Source organism: Oryzias latipes, chromosome 5 (genome assembly GCF_053564925.1).
Source record: "Oryzias latipes strain Hd-rR chromosome 5, Olatipes_Hd-rR_3.1".
Taxonomy (NCBI): domain Eukaryota; kingdom Metazoa; phylum Chordata; class Actinopteri; order Beloniformes; family Adrianichthyidae; genus Oryzias; species Oryzias latipes.
In genome coordinates this window covers 29,894,206-29,915,040 of record NC_136241.1, presented here as the reverse complement: position 1 = coordinate 29,915,040, position 20,835 = coordinate 29,894,206, and the positions used below count along the sequence as shown (strand labels likewise).

Here is a 20,835-nt window from a genome sequence, read left to right as displayed (position 1 = left end):
GTCTCGTGTTAAACGGAAATGACTTCCATTCCAGTCCAGCAGAGGGCGGTAAAGTATCGAACTGCAGTTTGACCTCACCGGAAGAAAACAACAGTGGAGCTCACATAATGCTAATAAGCTAGACGTTAAAAGCTCGCGTTAGACATGTTATTTCGACAAATGGGCCAACCAAAAAAGTATATTTAGGCTACATTTTTTGTTAATTGCTTCACCATAACGACTGTAGCAAAGACAAGGTAAGTTAAAAGTCGTAGTTTTCTTAGCTTGCTAACCACCAAACATTAGCTGTTGTGAAATTGCTACGTTTCGTAAGCTAACAACAGGTAATCAACAAAAATAAAACGTTCAAAATCAAGATTAGATGCGTGGTTACAGCGAAGTCTGCGTTGTAAACAATATCCGAGTTACTTGACTTATACAAAATAATAATTTTACATTATATTTATACACTCAAGAAGGATTATCTAAATGGTATGCTAACAAAGAAGTAGCCTAACCAGAAATATAGATTTGAAGGCAGAAAAACACGTTGGTTTAACCATAGACTGTATTATTTTTAAAGTCTATTGTTCAAACCCTCATTTGAGTTTTTAATTAGGATTACTCATATGTTAGTAAATTATTATATAAAATAACATAACAAGTATATAAAGATATAATTTTGTTGTTAAATACGATTTATAATGTTTCTAATTTCTAAATAGGGGGCGTGAACTGAACAAATAGACACAAGGGAAAGCAGAAGCTTTAACTGTAAATTTTGGGGTCTTATTACTTGCTTTCAAGAGTATGAAAATAGAGCAGAACGATTTGATGTTGGCCTACATTTGAGACTAAAATAACATCAAGCCATTTGTCCTACACCTAATTTGGTGGGTAACATGTGAAACCAACCACCACTAAATAGTTCTTCTGATGTTTTGTTTCAGCTGACTCCAAACCTGCTCTTTCACACTGATGAAGAGATGCAGTCTGGTGACTCTACTGGTGCATCAGTTGGAGTATCCGGAGTTCAGAGTCGGTCAGAAGATGAAGAGTCGCTTGGTGTAAAAGATGTGAAGAGAATGTCAACACAATCTTTTGGCGGCGGAGTCCCCAAACGGAGAAGCTCGTCCAGGTTTGGCTTAAATGCTTTTTTATGATAAACTGATCTCTCAAATAAACATTTATGTTTAGAAAAATAGTAACTTTTTTAACATGCTTGTTTCTACCTTACAAGGTCAATAAAGAGGAAGAAGTTTGATGATGAGCTTGTGGAGAGCAGCCTTGTGAAGTCATCCAGTAGAGTCAAAGGTCCTCCCCTCATGGAACCTGTCCGGTGTTTGGGAAGTGAACTTCCTAGTGAGAGAAAAAAGGTATACACTACCAGTAATGCCCCACTAGTTTTTGAACCACTTTAAGACAAACAAAAACTGAATATTTTTAATTTCATAAGGTGACAAAATCTGGAACTCCTCTCACAATGGTACTAAACCCTCCACCCATGGCCAAAAGAGTAAAGAAAAGCAAGCAGCCTTTACATATTACCAAAGATCTGGGACGATGGAAACCCACAGATGACTTACTTCTAATTAATGCCGTATTACAGGTGAGCATTTTTTTATGAGTTTGTACACTATTGAGGCATTACCTTTGTTTAAATTTTCCATTTCTTTATGATTCTGCTTGTATTCAGACTACAGACTTATCCTCTGTTCATCTGGGGGTCAAGTTCAGTTGTCGCTTCACTTTGCTTGAAATTAAAGAGAGGTGGTACGCTTTGCTGTATGATCCTGTCATCTCAAAGTAAGGGAATACCAATATGAATCAGTTTTTGCTCTCCTTTTGTTTGTTTTTTTGTAACATTTGTCTTGTTTTTGAGTGCATTGCTCATTCTGTTTAGTGTCTGCACAGGCTGGCATGGCAGGCCATGCGGCAGCTTCATCCGGAGGCCATCGCTGCAATCCAAAGCAAAGCTCTGTTCAGTCAGTCTGAGCAGGCGCTGCTGGCTAAGATTGGATCAGTAAGTGTTATATGTTCATCTTTAGACTGGATTATATGTGTTGTTTTTATAATTTTTGCGTAAGAACCAAACATTATGTGAATTGTTCACACATTTATGTCTCCATATTTGTTTTTTTGTCTGGATATTATTATTTACGGAACTATATTTTTCTCAAAACAGACTAGTCAGCCGAAACTGGAAGTGTTTCAGGATCTTCTGAATAAACACCCTGCAGTCTTTCACCCTTACCGCACTCCGAAAAGCCTGCTGGTTCACTGGCAGCTCCTGAAACAGTACTACCTACTGGATGACCAAAGTGGTGAGTAGAGCACCATTGAGTTACCCACACATTAACTTTAAATGTAGTCTTTTTAAGACCTAATTGTATATTAATTGACATAAGTATTTTTTTTTTAGATAGTTGAAATAATGAATATTGGGCCATCTTCAGAGTGTTTATGCTATCTTTGAATGTTTTTTTAAGTCGCTACATTTAAAATAAAATAAATGAAATTGAATCCACACTCATGCTGCACCTTAAAGAGAACATTTGTGGTGTGTGGTAAGTGTGTCGTTAATGGAAGTTACATGCACTTGTGTCGTCCTTAACGTCACACTCTGGTCATTAGTGAGATGTGCATATTGGCTCCTTACTCACCGTGCACAAATGCTGCACGCAAGGGGTGTGCAGCTGATATGCCCATAGGTTTTCTACTTCAACTGCTCTCTGATTGTGTAATTTCCTCATTTCTATCACTCAGGCTGTACACAAGGAGCGCACACTTATCACAGACCCCTTGCACAGTGTGCAGGATTTGAGGGGGTTAAAAAAAGAGGAAAACCTGTAGACAATTATATGCATGAACGTTTTTATTCAGTGGGCTCAGCAAGCAATCTGCAACCTTGATATTTTGTGCAGGTCACCTGCGTGCCCCCTTCAGGTTTGCCCTTCTTTTCCTTCAGGTGTATCCACCCGTAGGGGCAGCTGGGATTAAGGTGTTGTCTGTAAGCTTTTCATAATTTTGTAACCTGGCCAGGGAGTTAAGATGTTACTCAGTATTTACATTTATTTATTTATTTATTTTGGTGGACAGCAAAATAGCTAAAACTGGACGTGTGTTACGGACAGGAAATGGCACACATGTTAATGTGGTTACACCTACTGTGAACAAACAACAAAAACAGCCTTTATTTATACTTTCTTCATTCTTTGGTTCCATTGGTATGATGTGACCACCATGTCTGAACAACCCAAACATTTTTAAGATACTCCATCTTCAATAAAACAGGAATATGAAATGCTTCGCACTGATCTTAGTCTGAACTGTGTGTGTTGCAGTACAGCCCCTCCCGAAAGGCGACCAGGTCCTCAATTTCTCTGATGCCGAGCAGATGGTGGATGATGTCAAGTTGAAGTAAGTCCAGCTTTCCCTGTGCAGAATTCATGCTTTTATTTTCCTTGGACTTCTTGTGGGCAGCGCCACTCCAGTTTGTAAAAGTTGAAGGAAGTTTTCCATTTTTGTTTTTTTCTACTCACAGGGAAAGCAGAGACGAAGTCTTGGAACATGGTAAGATGTTCTTTTTATGATTTATTGGTTATTACTTATGCACTGTGGGAATCTCATTTCATGTTTTTATTGGCGTTTTGATTTACGGGTAGGAATGTTTTCCTCAAATTTAAGAACAAATCTATGGAATCACAACTCGGCATTAGGTTTTGGAGCTAGTTGGTTTTTAAATATCAGAGGGGATTTTCTTGTTTTTATTTATTTTAATTTTTTGTTTGTTTTAGAGCTGATGATTTCAGATCGTCACCAGAAAAAAGAAATCCGACAGTTGGAGCAGGAACTGCCTCGATGGCAGGTCCTTGTGGACAGCATTACAGGTGAGAAAACTTTAGTTTTAGTTGGCAGAAGTAAACATTGCTCATGCCTGAGTTTACTGTATAAAGGAAAACAAGGAATACTTTATTGTTGTTCTGAAGCTTTTGAAATGTGAGGATAATTATTTTTGTGGCTGAAAATGAACCGAAGTCTTGAGGGAAGCATAAAAACAGGTGTAGATATTTATTTTTGTTCAGTATTTAGAATACAAATGAATGGAAAAATTCACACCGACAGCTGAGCTTAAATTCAAAATGTCAAGTTACTTTACTTTTTTCATTTTAGTTTATTCGTATTTGCTCCATCTGCACCAAACTCTCACTTTCTGTTTTCTGATTGTGACACAAACCAGGAAGTTCCAAATATTGAAGATCTTGCGAAACCTATAAACTTTCTGTGAATAAGTAATCATTTATCGTGATTTTCATGATTTCATTTGCTTTATATGTAAAGGGCTCATTATTTACATTTTAGAATGTCTTCTGCTGTAATATTTATGTTTATTTCATAAGCAGAAATAAGTAATCAAACTTTCTTGAAGACTAAATTACTAATCCTTACGATCTTTAGTGTTTTTATGTCAGGTTTTTTCTTTACATGTTAAGGTCTCGACAAGGTCCTAACCTTGTTTATTTATTTAAAATTAATTTCTAATTAATAAAAAAAGTGTGTTCTTGTGTGTGAAAGTTGCGTTTGTTTCTGTTCCATCAGGGATGAGCATGCCGGACTTTGACAACCAGACTCTGGCAGCATTACGAGGAAGAATGGTGCGCTACCTGATGAGATCAAGAGAGGTGAGCAGCAGGGACAGGTTCCTCTTTAAAGGCCGTTTCTCATCAGTGACACCTGTGCCATTTTCTACTGTGTCCAGATTACTCTGGGGAGAGCAACAAAGGACAAACAGGTGGATGTAGATCTGTCGCTGGAAGGTCCTGCCTGGAAAATATCGAGAAAACAAGGCGAGTGAATACTCATCTGACCTCGGTTATCCAGTCATTAACATCTCTATATGCAGTTTAATAAAAAAAAAAAAAAAAAAAAAGAATATTCTAGATTTCCCAGCAAGGCAGTACATTTTTGGACTTCAAAACCTCACAACCAATATTTTGGATTAATGAATGAATGATACTAAATTATAATCCTAAATTGTGTGGTTTTTTTTTTAAATAACATATATGATCTTTTGTGTTTTACCATTAATGTTTCTTAAAATTATGCAACTCTTTGTGTTCCCAGGAATCATAAAGCTGAAGAATAACGGAGACTTCTTTATTGCCAACGAAGGCCGACGGCCCATCTACATTGATGGCAGACCGGTCCTGTCGGGCAACAAGTGGAAGCTGAATAACAACTCGGTAGTAGAGGTGAGTGAAATATGTTCAAGTCCCAGTCCAACTATACATTTTCCTATTGTAAAATCATTCTCAGTGGTCTTATAATTATGATTGATTTGTGTCTTAGCCTAGACTGTCATGTTCTAGAGACATATTTACTGCAGCACGGCAGGAGTTCTTCAGAAATGTGCCTCTGGGTTGTGGGCGGGACTTTTGGCGCAGAAGTTAGCCTCGGCTAATTTCACATCAAGTCTTTATTTACACTCTCTCCGCTGGCTTATAGCACCTCACAAGCCCAAGCTAACATTAAAGCAAGCAATATCGGAGGTCAGATGAGGAAAACCTTAATAGATTTATTTGTCTGTAAGTGGATGTATCCAAACTGCAGCAGAGAGGGGAGACTTTGGCCGGCTCATTTCTGTTGCTGCATCACAAACCAGAGCTTCTGCTCCTGATCCATCCATCCATCCTCACGAATAAAGAAATGTTCAGAAACACAGTTTTAACCTTAAATTATTTTATATATGTCCTCCAACATGAGAAAATGCTACATGAGAAATGATGAACATCATTGGAGTGGGCCTTTAAGCAAACACTGCGTGGTTCTAATGATGAGCACAAAACTATCCTTTAATGATAATAAAACACTGACTCTGTCCCTCCAGATTGCTAGTCTCCGCTTTGTGTTCCTCATAAACCTGGAACTCATCTCCCTCATCAAAGCCGAAGCCGCCAAGATGACACAGCAGTGAAGGTCAGCCGACCCGTGGAAGTCACGTCTTCTCCTGAGGGACAGCAGAGCTGCCAGCAGAGCTGCCAGCAGCTGGACTGACGTGAAACCTGAAAAAGCCTGAACAGACGGGGAACATTCACCTCTGCTGTTCACTGTGAATACTTCATGTTGTAACAAAAACATTCTCACAGTAGAACCTCCCTTGTTTTTGTTTTTTCTAATGTTTCTAAACCTTATTTAATTTCTTTAGCAGGTCAGGAAAATAATATTAAACTTGTTGGAAGAATATACTGGTGTTTTTGTTCGTTTTATTCTGTTGGCAGCTGTGGTCTGAATTCTGACATGTTAAGGTGGACGGATCCCTTTTTCTTTTTTAACAGAACATGTTAATCCTAGATTTTGTTGTCGACCAAAGCAGTTGATCGGCTGAAATTGGTGCTGAATTATAAACAAGCAAATTCTAAAAAAAAAAGTTTTCGTTTTGAAAGCAGACATATTTTAGACCTAGAAGACACTCCATATGTTGATCGGACCCAATGGTGGAACTCACTTTTGTGGAGCCTGACGATAAGCAGCACTTCACATCCTAACACATACCATCGATAGCTCTGAAGTCTTCAACCTTTAATGCTAAAAGAGCCATTTGGTCCATCCATCCATCCATTTTCTGAATTCACTGGGGTCAAAGGGTTGAGTCCATCCCATCCACCCTGGATAGGTTACCAGTTTGTCGCAGGGCCACAAAATCCGAACTACAGACAAAAAAGGCACCAATTAACCAATGTAGCATATTTTTGGACTCTGGCTGGAAACGCAATAGAGGTGGGATTGTATAACTTTGCTTCTTTCCATCCTTTTCAAACAACAAATAAAGGCTCTACTTGACTTTTGTGATCCCAGTGGTCTTTTAACTAGAAATAAGACATTTTTGCCCAAATCAAAAACCCTGTATGTTTTTTTTAGGACATAGTTTCTGCAGAGCTGCAGGACTTCATTAGAAATTTGCTACAACTACAACTGAGTGCTCTCTTTACACTCTCGTCCCACTACAGTCCATCACAACGCCAACCAAGCAAAAATGGCGAGCAATATTGGAGCTATCATTTGGCTTTCTCAGAACTTCTTCCTATTAATAGCCAGATGTCACTATTTCTCAGGTTTTAATGGTTGTTGTGTCTTTTGCAAAAAAATGTGAGTTTTTGACTCTGAGGCTCTTAAATGACGAGCTGGTTAAAGTTGGACTTTGTTTGGGTCATGACTGCTTTCACCTTTTTGTTCTGTGTGTTTGCTCATGTTCTCCGGTCTTTGTCTAGCTTCACAGCCGAGTTGTGACATGTGACTGTGCGGTTTTCACCAAAAAGATCCATGTCACAGACTGTGTTCTTCCAGAGGAACTGCTGTGCTTTAATAATTTGAGATGCTTTGTTTCCTTTTTAGTGTGAATGAACAATGTGTTGCAACATTTTAATCATCATTGTTTTTTTAAGGAATACTTTCAGCTCTTCACATGTTTGAAGCTTGAAAAATCTAAAATGCACTAATAGGACTTTTAGACTTTTTTTTTTGGTCTGCTTGTGATGAGGCTGAGGTCAAAAACAGTCCAGGTTGAGAAGACGGCTCTTGCTGAAGCAAATTCACATTATTGAATTTGCAGAAACTAAACTCTTGTTTCCATATAAACTGTGGGAAGATTTGTGAAACTAGTGTTGGTAGAAATCACCAAACATGAGCTTTTAGAAAAAGTTTTTTCAAAATAAGGGATTTTTCTTATCTTTACTTGTGTCTTACGTGGTGTTGGGTCAACAGTTTGAAAGTAACCGCAAGCAAGTTGTTCTACTTTTTGAAAAAATGTTCCCGTTGTTCTGCATGGTGGCAAATTGATTAGTTTATGTACCTCACCAAATTATCATGATTTAATTCTCTTTTTCATTTTGGTTCTGTGAATTCTTACATTTCTAGCTGCTTCTAGTGAGTCTAAACCCAAATCCTATTTAACCTTTTGTTTGAATTCTGACTGGAAGGGCCTGAATATATTTGTGCTCATAAAAATGAATCTAATCATCAATTAATTATTAATTAATTCAGTTTTTTTCACTGAGCAGCACACACAAAACTTCTGATGTAAAGTGAAGAACAGTTTTTCTCTTGTGACACGTTTTGAGATGTGTCTAATCTCTAACTCTGTTTTTATATCACAACCACACAAAGGCTTTTGTCTGGGACTTGTTTCAATGTACAACAGTATTTTGTGGCTTGTCAACAAAAGGATTTTCTGTTGGTTTGACAAAGCATTGGAAAAGCATGAAAACTGTTTTTTTTTTAAGGCAGAGTTCTCTGATAGATGACATATCCTTTAGCTTTGACTTTACTTTTAGCATTTCATCCATTAATACCACCCAAGAAAACAAAATGGATTTGAATCACCAGGAACCTATAATAATAATAATAATAATAATAATAATAATAATAAACTTTATTTGTATAGCACCTTTCAAGATAAAAATCACAAAGTGCTTCACAGTAAAACGCGGTAAAACACAGAATACAGAGAAAATTAAGAAAAAGCCATTTTAAAAAGACAGGTTTTTAGCTGCTTTTTAAAAGGAAACACTTAGTCGGCAGATCAGAGGCTGAGAGGAAGGGAGTTCCAGAGGGATGAAGCCGCTGCTGCAAAGGCTCTGTCACCTTTAGTTTTTAACCGGGTTCTCTTAACAACTAGCAAACCCTGGTCACATGACCTTTGTTTTTGGGGTGAAGAAGAACAAGAAAAAGAAGATGAGATGAACTTTTTCAGGTTTAATTTAAAGTATTTGGTTAGGTCTTCCTACAGAGGGAGCAATGCATCTGCTTCTTGTCAACTATTACAGTAAATCTTATCTTTGGTCTTCTTGACCTCTTTCCTGGTAATTATTGGATGGCATGTCGGTATTCCTCCTCTGAAAAGGTCTAAACCCAGGATCTGCAACCTCCGGCGCTCCTTAACTCCTCCTATATGGCTCTTTGGCTTTAAAGGAAAATGCTGCAAATAAACAACTGGTTTGTAGTTTTGGTCATATTGCTTTAATTAATAAAGTTTTGTCATCTATTCATTAGATTTTCAACATGTAAGATAATAGTACAATGTTATGGTAAAAGGTTTAATATAGAGTGGCAGTTGTGTATATTTAGAATGAACTTAAAGCCTTTGTACTCATCACATCATCTTATTTTGTTTAACACAGGGTGTGTTTTATTTTGAAATGAACTTGTATGTGCTGCTGTCAAAGGTGAACTATTTTAAAAATGATGTACTGTATATATAAATATTTAGCACTTCTATAAATACTGAAAATTTTAAATGTTATAAAAGACTGGCTTAATGGCTACAAAATCCTAAATAAAGTGTATGTTTCTAAACAGGAAGTGGAACTTTGTAGCTTTTGCTGGGATTTGGTCAGTTAGAAACTGGACCAAATGGCTCTTTTAGCGTTAAAGGTTTCAGACCCCTGCTCTAAACCAACTCTATCCCTGGTTTTGTTTCCAAAATAATCAGCCTGAGTTGTCCCTCGGATGGATTTATTCCTGATGAAATTATCCTTCAGAATCTCCAGCTCTGCCTTTTATCTTTTCTTCACTGGCACTCTGAGTCTTTCCAACCCCGTTCCTCAAGATCTTTCCTGCATTTTCAGCTCGATAAGTCCTGCCAATTTCATCACTGATTCCAGGTTATGGCTGACTGATCACCCCTCCATTCTAGCCTGCCTTCACCCTATTTTTCTCCTTTTCCCACTCTCTTTGTTTTTACAGTGAGTAAGTAAAACAAAAAAAGGTGAACATTTTATTTAACAAACACAGTAAAGTTACAATCATAGATGTGCTTACAACTTTCATCATTTAACAACTTTTTACAAAAAAAATAAAGTCTTCTCTGTTCTTGATGGAAAGTGTTTTTTTTATTATATATAATTGACATCTTCAACTAATTATATTGAAACGGCTGAAAGTGACCAGTGGAGCCTTCATGAAAGTTTCCAGAGGAAATTAAGAGTTTTATTGAGTCACACACACTTCAGCTTAGTAAGTACACTGTTGCCATGGTAACAGACTGTATGAATGGATTCATCAGTCATGCTCATTGATGCCCAGTTTTCATGACTGGAATCAAAAATAGATTTGTGCATTTGTCATTTGCTCTTTTGCAGATGATAAAATTCCAATGACTAAAGTCTGAGGAACCAGTTCAACCTGATGAATAGAACATGAGGGTTGGAAGCTCTTGTTTTGGTTCTTGATTGCTTGAAAGGTTTTTCATTTATGCTTGTTGTAAAATAATGTCTAAAAGTAAAAAAAAAACAAAAAACAAACATGTGGCTTAATGTCCATTCTACTTTAACACAAAAGTATAGAAGATAAAAGCCGATATTAGCATCCATCCATTTTCTAAACCCGTTTCATCCCTTATGGGGTCACGGGGCTGCTGGAGCCTGACCGGACCACTGTGAGGGCGGGGTGCACCCTGGACTGGTTGCCAGCCTTTTGCACAGCCACAATCACACCTAGGGACAATTTAGAGTCATCATTCAACCTTTAATGGGCTCCACAGCTCCAGCTTGTGGAGCCCATGACGAGGCTCAAAACTAGGGGAGACAGAGCGTTCTTTTGGGAGGGGGCTGGCGTACCTGCATAAGAGAGAACATGCAAACTCCACACAGAAAAGTCCCTTCTGGGACTTGAACTGGAACCTTCTTGCTGTGAGACAAGAGCCCTCACTACTGCTGCCCCTCTGTTAGAATATCGTTTTAAATACAGGCAACTTTTAAATGTGGCTCAATCTCTGCTGAAATGTTACTTTTTAGGTTTTTAGGCTTGTCATGAAAATACCATAGGATTATGTTTCTTTCATTCAGTTCAGTACTCGGATGCGAAAAATTGGAACATTTTAAGTTTACAAAATGAAAGCATATTAAAAGTATGCTTCAATAATACTCCATCCCTTTTAAATTAGACTAATTATCTTTTTTTAGTGCACTTATATAGACTACTTTTTTCGAAAGGGCAGTGAAAAAACCCCCCAAAATATATGTTTTTTTGACATTTTTATTCAATCACTGCTGTGTTGTTGACTCAATAATTATTTTGTAGAAACTGCTGCCAATTTACAATATAACAAAAAGGTTTCAAAACAGATCACTTGTTGAGTAATTTAAAAAACAATCTTGTATCTTCCAGTGACTTAACACATTTTAAAGGGACAATTTTTCCCTTTTTAAAAAGTTTTTAAAGTGTCTGGCTTGTTTTTATTGGACAGACCGGCCTCGCCTCCCGCAGTCAGTGACGTTTTCCAGCATGTTGTGACGTCAGCAGGAGTGATCTTGAACGCAGCCCAGTCTCGTTGTGAAACATTCAGAGCCGGCAGTCGGGTGCTTCGTGGAGAACGACTAGGCGCAGGTAAAAGATTGACGGAACAAAAACAAAAAAATCACTTTACTGGTTTTAGACCCAGGCTTTAGTTTAAAGTAAAAGTTTCAACTCAAAAAAACATTTTAAACGTTGGTTGTTTTAGCTAGGTTCAGAGAGTCTGCTAGCCAAAAGAGATGCGCATGCATTGTCAGCGGGTCAGCTAATTTACCTTTTTTTTCCCACTTCATTTAAAAAAATATATTTTTACGTCAACAAAAGTGTTTAGTATAAAGTTATCATTGTTCCTATCACAATATTGAAGTTTTAGTTAATTTTAAATAAAAGGACATAATTGGTTTAATCCGTTTTAAACAGAAGAACGTTAGCAGACCACCATCCAATTAACTTAAGTAACTCATCCTGCAAATTCTAGTAGACCACAAGAAAACCACAGCGTAGATTCAGTCTTTTAAAGACAAATGGACACATTTGAGTTAAAGATAACAATTACAGTGAGATCTAACTGTTTTTTGCTTCAAAAATACATAGATCCACATGTAAAGTAAAGCGATGGATTTAAACCTATTTTAGTTTTTGGGCTCGTCCAAAGTGAAACGCGTATCATTCATGTTCCCAGGTAGCTAGTGTCTGACCCCATAGCATCTTGTCCTACACCTGCAAAGAAATGCAAACAAAGCCACTAAATTATGAATATTTTGTTGTTGTTTTTTTTAGTTTAGATTGTTAGTTAACTGAATTATATTATGGTAAATTTTTGATCTACTGTCATAGATATGTTTTTCTTTACCATTGTTTATATTTAATGGTAACAGGAGAAAAAGGATGACGGCACACCAAATTCCATGTTTGACTTTCTTGCACTTTTAATATGAGTAAATCTGCTGCAGCAGGATGATCTTATTTCACACAGGAGGTATTTTATTTTGAAAGTAACTTGTATGTGCTGCTGTCAAAAGAAAAAGAAGTTAAATTTGTAATATATCAAAAAATATAACACTGTTGAATTTCAATTTTTATAATGATTTAAAAGCTACATTTTTACCATAATGGCTACTATAAACATAAATAAAGGATATTTTTGAAACTATAAAAGGGGAGCTTGTAGCTCTCGCTGGGTGTTGGTCAGTAAGAAACAGACCCAAATGGCTCTTTTAGCATAAAAGGTTGCAGCCCCGTGTCCGACACAGATGTGTTGATGGTTGGTAAAAGTGTTCTGCCTCCAGACGGAGCATCATTCAGGATCTTTCCGTTTTCTCTTGGTGTCTGTTTTGAGGAAACGGTTGTTGTTGTAGGATGCACTGAGGCTTGTGATAGAAGGTTATGGTGCATGTCTGCACACACCAACACTGGAATGTTGATTCATTATTGTTTATCCAGAACAAAAGATTTTCCTGAGTGATGAGCTAGTTCAAAGGTTTTCCTTAATTAACTTTTCTTCCTGTAAATAAAAGCAGAAGCTGGACTTTTTCAAGTTAAAATGTGAGTTTTAGCTGCAGGCAGGCGGCCCGTGTCAGGAAAGCTGTGTTAAGATAACCAATCTTAATGACCTTGATAAGACAAGTGTAATTAGCTGATAAGGCAGAGCTCATCTTTGAAGCATTTCACTGGTTTGGCTCCTGATTTTGTGTGTTTTTTATCCAACTTTAGCCAGGAAAAGTGTGTACTCCATGCTTTCCTCCATCAAAACCCCTCCCTAAAACATTTTCTTATCTTCAAGTTTGTAGTTGCCCTCAGTGGAGTCACCACTGCTGTAGAACTCGTTAAAATGGAAAGTCTCGGAGGACAAAGTCCCTTTATGTTTAATTGTTTCTCCGTTGGTTATATGTTTAACTTAGTTTCTCTAAATTACGCAGAAACCAGAATGTTTACATGCATTGCAGCTGCTGGTTGAAGGTTTAAAGGTTACATTTTTCGTCTGACCAAAGGACTTTTCCCTAAACATCACCCATTAGGGACATGTCTCAAAATCAGAGCCTAAGAGCATTTTTTTTATACTTATTTGAAAGTTTTGTCATTCAAAAACATGTTGGCCCTGCAAAAGTTTCCTTTTTTGGCTTTATTTTCAAACGCTCATGCAGTTTGATTATAGATTATATTGATTAAATCTGAATTTAAAACATTTTCAGAACAAAGCTTTTGTTCCTCCTTTATTTCTAACAATATCACAGTGATTGTGAAATTACAATCTTAAATAGACTATTTACAGTTCGAGATTTCTGTTCAAATGTTTAGATTTCCTATTTTCACGCGCAGTGTTTTGGATAGAAACGTGACTTTTTAAAATTTTCTGTACAGAAGACGGATGCGATGCTGCTTCTCAGGCGCTGCCACGGCCTGACTCGCTTTGGCCACGTCCACATTCAAAGGTAAAGAACAGTTTTGTGTGGCACTCCACGCATCAATTCAGTCCCTGTTTTTGCACACAGCTCCCTTTTTTCTCTGTCAGCAGGCATCACCTGCCCCCTGCAGTGTTATCGCACGCAGCTCGCCTCTGCAGCACCCATGATAACACGTCCCACAGGCATCTCAGCGGGTTCAGCTGGAAGCACGGGTTGGCGGGGCTGCTGGCTGGCGCCGGGGCTGTAATCGCTTTTGGCCTACATCGGCACGAGGTGAGGAGCAGCTGCCGTGAAAACATGATTTTTTTTTAAAAGACAGGTTCTTTCGTCGTCCTTCCTGCTGTAGCTACAATACGTCAACTGTGTGAACGTGAGGAAAAACAACCAAATGACACCCCTACATATGAAGAAAACATGAATTGGTACAGATTCAAGTCTCCAGTAATGAACCCATTTAGTGTAAATGATCTACAACAGACTTGCTTATTGTCTGTTTTTTTTTCTTTCTCGTTAGACTGTTAAATAAAACATAAATGTTGAGAAAATCCTAATTTTGACATCTGAGGGATGCTTTTCTATATTTTACATAGCTGGGACCCTGTATAAAGCTTCACTTTTTCCATTGACTCAGCCCCAGCACCCCCCCCCCCCCCCCCCCCCACACACACACACCCATGTGAAGAACCTGAGTGTCATCCTGGACGGCTCATTATCTTTTCAATCTCATGTCAGTAATATTGCTGGATCTGCTCATTTTCATTTGTGCAGCATCGATCGCCTACGCGCGTCTCTCACCGTCCACTCCTGGTTCACACTCTGGTCACTTCCCGCTTAGATTACTGCTATTCCCTCCTCTTCGGTCTTCCTCAAAAAGAAACTCTCACTAAGCTCCATTTGGTCCAGAACTCAGCGGCCCGCATCATCCCAGTTGTCCACCAGCTTCCCAAAATCTACAGAATCAAATTCAAACTCCTGTTATTTATCTATAAGCCTCCATAACCTGGCTCCTCCTGATCTTACCCACTTACTTCATATCAAAACCTCCTCTCAGCCTCTTCTGTTCAGCTTTCTGTCGCTCCGGCCCGTCTCGTCACCACGGGTATCTGAGCCTTTAGTTGCGCTGCTCCCAAACTCTGGAATTCCCCTCCCTCCTGATCTCCGTAACTTAGACTCCTTACCAGCATTGAAATCCAAACTGAAAACTCATCTGTTGAACTCTACCTTCTTCTGATTCCCTTTTGATTCTCTGCCAGTTCTTACTTTGTTTTTAATGAATTTTTGAATTTATTGACCGCTGTTTACTACAGAGCTTTATTTTTGAACTTGTTAACTCATTATTATTATTATTGTGCTTTTAATTAAGTATTTTTAAACCTATTGACCTGTTTTTGGACGGTCCTTGGAGTTTCTTGAAAGGCGCTTTAAAAAAAAAGAAGGATTATTATTATTATTATATGTAGATGTGTCTGTAGATTTAAATGCTTTTATATACATTTTGTTAATAAAAGACGTTTTTGACATGTATACTAGTTAAAATAGAAACCAGCTTTACCAATTTCTTCATTTTCATTGTCACAGCTTTTTCTTCAAATGTTGTGCTAAAGTGTCTGTTTTCACACGATATATGTTGAATGATTGTGTTTTTCATTTCATCCTTAGTCATTATATTATTAAAGTTGACAAGACAAAACGCATTTCTAATAATATTCAGTTCAATCTTGACCTTGAAATATTTTTTTAAATTAAAGGATTTTCTTTTTTGCTGTAACTAATATTGGTCAAACGTTTTGTGACTATTTTTACCCGTCTGTTAAGGTTTGCCTACTTATTTATTTATGCATTATGTGTTAGTTTATTCATCTCTGCTGTATTGTAGATTTTGTTCTACCTGTAGTGTGGTGGATCCTCCATCAGCATCCAACCAAACCTAAAATATTTCCGTTTCGGGGTCTATTCATGTCATTTTATGAGGGATGGGGGGGCTGAGGCTATTGTGCGGCTTTTTAAAAAATATTTTTTAATTCTGTGAAGCACTTTGTTTTACTTAAGTATGAGAAGTGCTTTATAGATAAAGTTACATTTGATTATTCCAAATTCTTTTGTGATAGTGCAGCGCTTTGATCCAGTTTTCTTTATTTGATCAAGTTTTCTTTATCTTGAATCTCGGCTGTTCTGTCCTTGTAGGCGGAGCATCCGGCCGCCGCCGCCGCTGCTCAGACCGCAGAGAGCAGCTCGTCTCTTCCCGTCTTCGGCCAGGAGGAAGTTTCAAAGCACCGATCTCTGAGCGAGGGCGTGTGGGTCACTTTCAGGGGAGGCGTCTATGACATCACAGACTTTGTGGCCATGCATCCTGGCGGGGAGAAGATCCTGCTGGCAGCAGGGGGGGCCCTCGAACCTTTTTGGGCGCTGTATGCCGTTCACAACCAGGAGCATGTGCTGGAAATCCTTTCCGAGTACAAGGTTGGTTCTCCCTGTTTTACCGAAACACAACAAAATCGTATGGGAAAACAATTTTTGCAAGGATAAAAAATGTAAAATAGGTTTAAAAAAAACGCAATTGAACAGAATTATTGTGTAGTTTTGTTCATTTTATTTGTCCTGCTGTTTGAGCGCACAACCTTTACACTGAGCAGATTTACACCAAACTATGATTCAAATAAATAAAAATGAAGACTTATTTCAAAAGAAGTGAACAAAATATATCAAAGTGACCAAACATCAAAGACTGTGATTTTAGTTTTAGTTATAGATTTTAGTTTCTGTACACGGCACCTTTTTTATTGTGGGAGTTACTTTTTAAAAATAACCAACAAAGTAGTAATCTTTATCTTTTTAGGATAATTTTAGATGTTTTAAGGCTGCGAAATCACATTATGAATGCTACACTTTCACAGTTTTCTTTTAGTAATAATAATAATAGTTGATACTTTATTTATCCCACAATGGGGAAATTCTTCCCATCCCGGGGGGGGGGTCGATCCACCTGCTCTACCGCCTGAGCTAAGCTGCCACCCTTTTGTTTAAACTCTCAAAGTTCAAACCTTCACAGAAAGCACCGTAAGTTTAGTATGATGGAATGAAAACAAAGATTTATTTGATTTGGCTTGCTAAACACATTTTGTACAGGTGAGGCAGGGAAAGATTGATTGACAGGGTTCTACACCCAATCAAGACGCAGAACACAATGCTCTGTTAAAAAAATAATAAAAGCATCCAAAGTTGCACTAAAAATAACAAGAAAGCCCTGCTTTCATGAGATTATTTAAGGGGAAATTTCTTTCTCAGGTGACTCTTTAATAAAATATTAGACCTTCATTTTCTTTTGCTTGCATTACAGACTTATTCCACAGTTTATTATTGAACGTAGATTATGAATATATTTTTAAATATTTGCTCTTAATTAGAAATTGAGGTAAATGTGAATCTGCTTTTGCACACAGATGCTTAATGAAGGTGCTGCATTGAAATATTTATACTTTTTAAAGATTTGTATGAGTAATAACTTTCAAGCTGGTGCAATTTCTAGTTGTGCGTGTGTAAATTTTGTTTTGGAATTTTTTTGTATTTTGGAATTTTAAATAATACACAGTTACGCAAAAAATGTATCGTATGAGTTACAAATCAAGAATTAGGCAGACACAAATGGAACGAGAATATTCCCTCTTCATACTCAAAAGTCTTCTGTATTTTATACCCTAACAAAAAGTGACGTCTGCGATAGGTGGTCTCAGTGATGATGCTGTTTTTTTCCTAAAACAAAAAAGCGGTGTCGTTTTAGGCTGAACTTTCCTCATAAATGTTCTCCATCATCAGAAAAACGCCTACATAAACATGTTCAAAACACCATTGTGATCTGAGTCAGTCTTTAAACCCTCCTATTTTATATTTATATTTTAATAAAATGTTGCAGCACCTGCTCTGGTATGAAACATCTGTAGTCTTCATGCTAACCGCCTGCCTTTGTGTCATGTGGTTTATAAATCAAAGGTTGGGGAGCTTTGTGCTGAGGACTTGAAGAAGCAGGAACCTGCAGAATCATCTGACCCGTACTCGACTGACCCGGACCGCCACCCTGTGCTGCGTGTCAACAGCCTAAAGCCTTTCAACGCGGAGCCGCCTCCCGAGATCCTGACGGACAGTTACATCACTCCCTCTGCTTTCTTCTTCAAAAGGAACCACCTGCCGGTTCCCCAAGTGGACCCGGCTTCCTACCAGCTGCAAGTTGAGGGACTTCCAGGCGGAGCAGTGACGTTCTCGTTAGAAGACTTGAAGACCCGGTTCCCGAAACACGACGTGACTGCCACAGTGCAATGTGCGGGCAACCGGCGGTCCGAGATGGATCGAGAGAAGCAGGTGAAAGGATTGAGCTGGGGAATCTCCGCCATCAGCAATGCCAAGTGGAGCGGCGCCAGGCTCAGGGACGTCCTGCTGGCGGCAGGGTTTGGGCCGGACGTGGCGCAGTGGGCTCGCCACGTTCACTTTGAAGGGCTGGACAAAGACGTGACGGGCGCCGCTTATGGCGCCTCTATCCCTTTAAATAAGGCTGTAAGCGAGGAGGGAGACGTTCTTCTGGCTTATGAAATGAACGGTGAAAAGATTCCCCCAGACCACGGCTTCCCAGTGAGGGTGGTGGTGCCGGGCGTGGTCGGGGCACGCAGTGTGAAGTGGGTGGGGAAGATCGCGGTCAGCGCCGAGGAGAGCAGCAGTCACTGGCAGCAGTACGACTACAAAGGGTTCCCCCCTGGAACGGATTGGAACACGGTGGATTATAAATCCGCTCCAGCCATCCAGGAGCTGCCCGTTCAGTCGGCCATCACCTCGCCAGCGGATGGCGCCTTGATCGACAGCAGTGACGGCTTCTTGACTGTGAAAGGCTACGCGTGGAGCGGCGGGGGTCGAGAGGTGGTGCGTGTCGACGTCTCCCTGGATGGAGGCCAGACGTGGCAGGTTGCGAAGCTGCGGAGCAGCGACGAGGCGCACGAAGCTCCGCCTCCGCCCGGCCGAGCCTGGGCTTGGAAGCTGTGGGAGCTCACGGCTCCACTCCCTCCTCCGGCTCAGGAGCTGGAGATCATCTGCAAGGCGGTGGACAGCAGTTACAACGTTCAGCCGGAGACATTTCCTCCCATCTGGAACCTGAGGGGCCTGCTCAGCAACGCCTGGCACCGAGTGACGGTGAAGATCATAGAGGGTTGATGGCTCCCCGCCTCAATTAGACCTGACAAAACAACTCAAAACCAGACCAGGTACCTGTTGGGATGAGGAACTGGGAAGTGTTTCTACCCATCATTCCTGACTTACTTTTGCAGAGATTCACAGAAGGACGTACCTAAAATGAAGAAGGACACTTGAATTGATGAATTCTTATCCTCTCATCTCTGCAGATGTTTCAAAAGAGGCAGTTCTAAATTATTTTCGTTTTTTTTTTTTTTTTTTTAGAGGAAAAAACTATTTTTGTAGCGGCACACATTTTGTGAAAAGTTTTATGATCAAAATGCAAGAAAGGTTTAGAAACAGACTCTTTTTTAAAGTCTAGGGATGCTGAGAAGTGTCAGAATAAGAGTCTTTGCCTTTTCTCTTTTTTTAATTTTTTTATTAAGGCTGGAACTGGAATTCACAATGAATCTCTCAAACAGCTGAACTTTGTGGCTGTAATGACGAATCTTTCAATCTAAAACAGAGGATTGTTTTCGATTGTTTGTTCATCTGCAGATCAGATGCAAACTGAGCCGTGTTTCTGTTGCAGTTCGGCTTGTTTTAGTCAATACTCACGAAGCTCCAGTATTTATGAAATCTGAAGAATTTCACTTTTCTGCACAAAGTGGGTGTCGTGTGTAGGAGAGCACATCCTGTTTACATGAACATACTTTTACTTCATGGTACTTTTAATGAGATTTCTAACTCTAACAGAGATCATTTTAAGTAAAACAGAAGTGAAAATCTACTTTTTTGTTGTTGTTTTTTGGAACAAAGGTTTTTGGAACAGGTTTAAACTTGAGGAATTTAGTTTTTTTTGTTTTTATGTAAAGGAAAAGGCAGGGGAGTTTTCAAAGTGTAGCCAGTGCCGACTGATTCACATCAAAGAGTGGAGGAAACACTTCATTTGGTGGAAAAAATCTAAATTTTATGACACTTTTTAACAATACTAATTTATGAAATCGGTATTTATGAGAGATTAATAAAATATAACTGTTATATTAGCTAATTTTATTTTATTTTTTGGTTGTGCAGGCATGTTCAGGCAAATCAAGTTTTATTTAGAATCTGCTGAGAAACATTAAGAGGTAAAAGCAGAAGGAACAATGATTTTATTCAAAATTGGAGATTCTTAAAATGATTAATAAACTTCAAAGCTGCGCATGTATAAATACATGTAAAGTATTTGATGTTTTTGACTGAATCTGCACAGTTTTTTTGTAATAAACGTTCTTGCTGAAAGTTCTTAACCGCTGCAGTCAAGTTCATTTGTTTGTATTTTTGCTTAAAAGTCTGTTGAAACTGCAGATTCTGCAGAGAATCCAGGTTCAGCTGATGATTTCAAGTTTTAGTACTTTGAGAAATGACCAACAGAATTCACTCGGCTGCTTTTTATTGCAAATAAAAAAAGTCTTAAAATGAGCAATAAATGAAAAAATGAGAATGCGATGTGCGCTTGTGTTTGTGCGACAGGAAGTTGTCGTAAATGTAGAGGGAGAGCTGTGACAGATTAGTCATAAAAGAACGCTGCTACAGTTTGGAGATTTGTTCCTAAATGTGTGTGTGTGTGTGTGTGTGTATATATATATATATGTGTGTGTGAAAATTAGATTTTTTTTTGAAGGGTTGTACATTTTAGCAGACCCTAAAATGTTTAGCAAACCTCTACTTAACCTGAACTCCTAGGATGGATTAAAAACTAACTCAGATTAATACAATTCTTACTCATTTTCCAGCATAAAAAGGTTTTTCGTTGTTTTTTCGTTTTTGTCCTTGTTTTGGAAAGAAATCTGATGACAAACCCACCATAACCTTTTTTTAATAACACTTAAAGATCCACCTTGTTGAAAATCTTGTTTTTAACACGTTATTGTGGCAATTTTCTGATGATGGAAGACGTATATAAAGAAAATTAAGCTTAAAACTGCATTTCTGAGTTTTTCTTTTTGGAAATTGTTGGAAATCGGGA

General features: G+C 38.5%; 2 protein-coding genes across 3 annotated transcripts; both read left to right on the top strand.

Annotated features, from left to right (window-relative positions):
* Nucleotides 1–37: 37 nt before the first annotated feature.
* mcrs1 (microspherule protein 1) lies at nucleotides 38–6,222 on the top strand. The gene is made up of 14 exons (XM_004069120.4): nucleotides 38–236; nucleotides 930–1,117; nucleotides 1,220–1,355; nucleotides 1,436–1,588; nucleotides 1,676–1,785; nucleotides 1,894–2,002; nucleotides 2,165–2,303; nucleotides 3,324–3,399; nucleotides 3,524–3,552; nucleotides 3,777–3,869; nucleotides 4,579–4,661; nucleotides 4,739–4,826; nucleotides 5,104–5,231; nucleotides 5,867–6,222. The coding sequence occupies exons 2-14, from the start codon at nucleotides 966–968 to the stop codon at nucleotides 5,951–5,953; spliced, it is 1,383 nt and encodes a 460-aa protein (XP_004069168.1). The 5' UTR covers nucleotides 38–236; nucleotides 930–965; the 3' UTR covers nucleotides 5,954–6,222.
* Nucleotides 6,223–11,225: 5,003 nt separating this feature from the next.
* Nucleotides 11,226–20,116, top strand: suox (sulfite oxidase). Of its 2 annotated transcripts, none has more exons than XM_004069245.5 (5): nucleotides 11,226–11,361; nucleotides 13,630–13,700; nucleotides 13,784–13,946; nucleotides 15,858–16,133; nucleotides 17,661–20,116. In XM_004069245.5, exons 2-5 carry the CDS (start codon nucleotides 13,642–13,644, stop codon nucleotides 18,864–18,866), a joined length of 1,704 nt encoding a protein of 567 aa, XP_004069293.1. In that variant the 5' UTR covers nucleotides 11,226–11,361; nucleotides 13,630–13,641; the 3' UTR covers nucleotides 18,867–20,116. The 2 variants fall into 2 exon arrangements, with proteins under 2 accessions (XP_004069293.1, XP_011473749.1); XM_011475447.4 differs by having other exon boundaries at nucleotides 13,781–13,946.
* The last annotated feature ends 719 nt before the right edge of the window (nucleotides 20,117–20,835 follow it).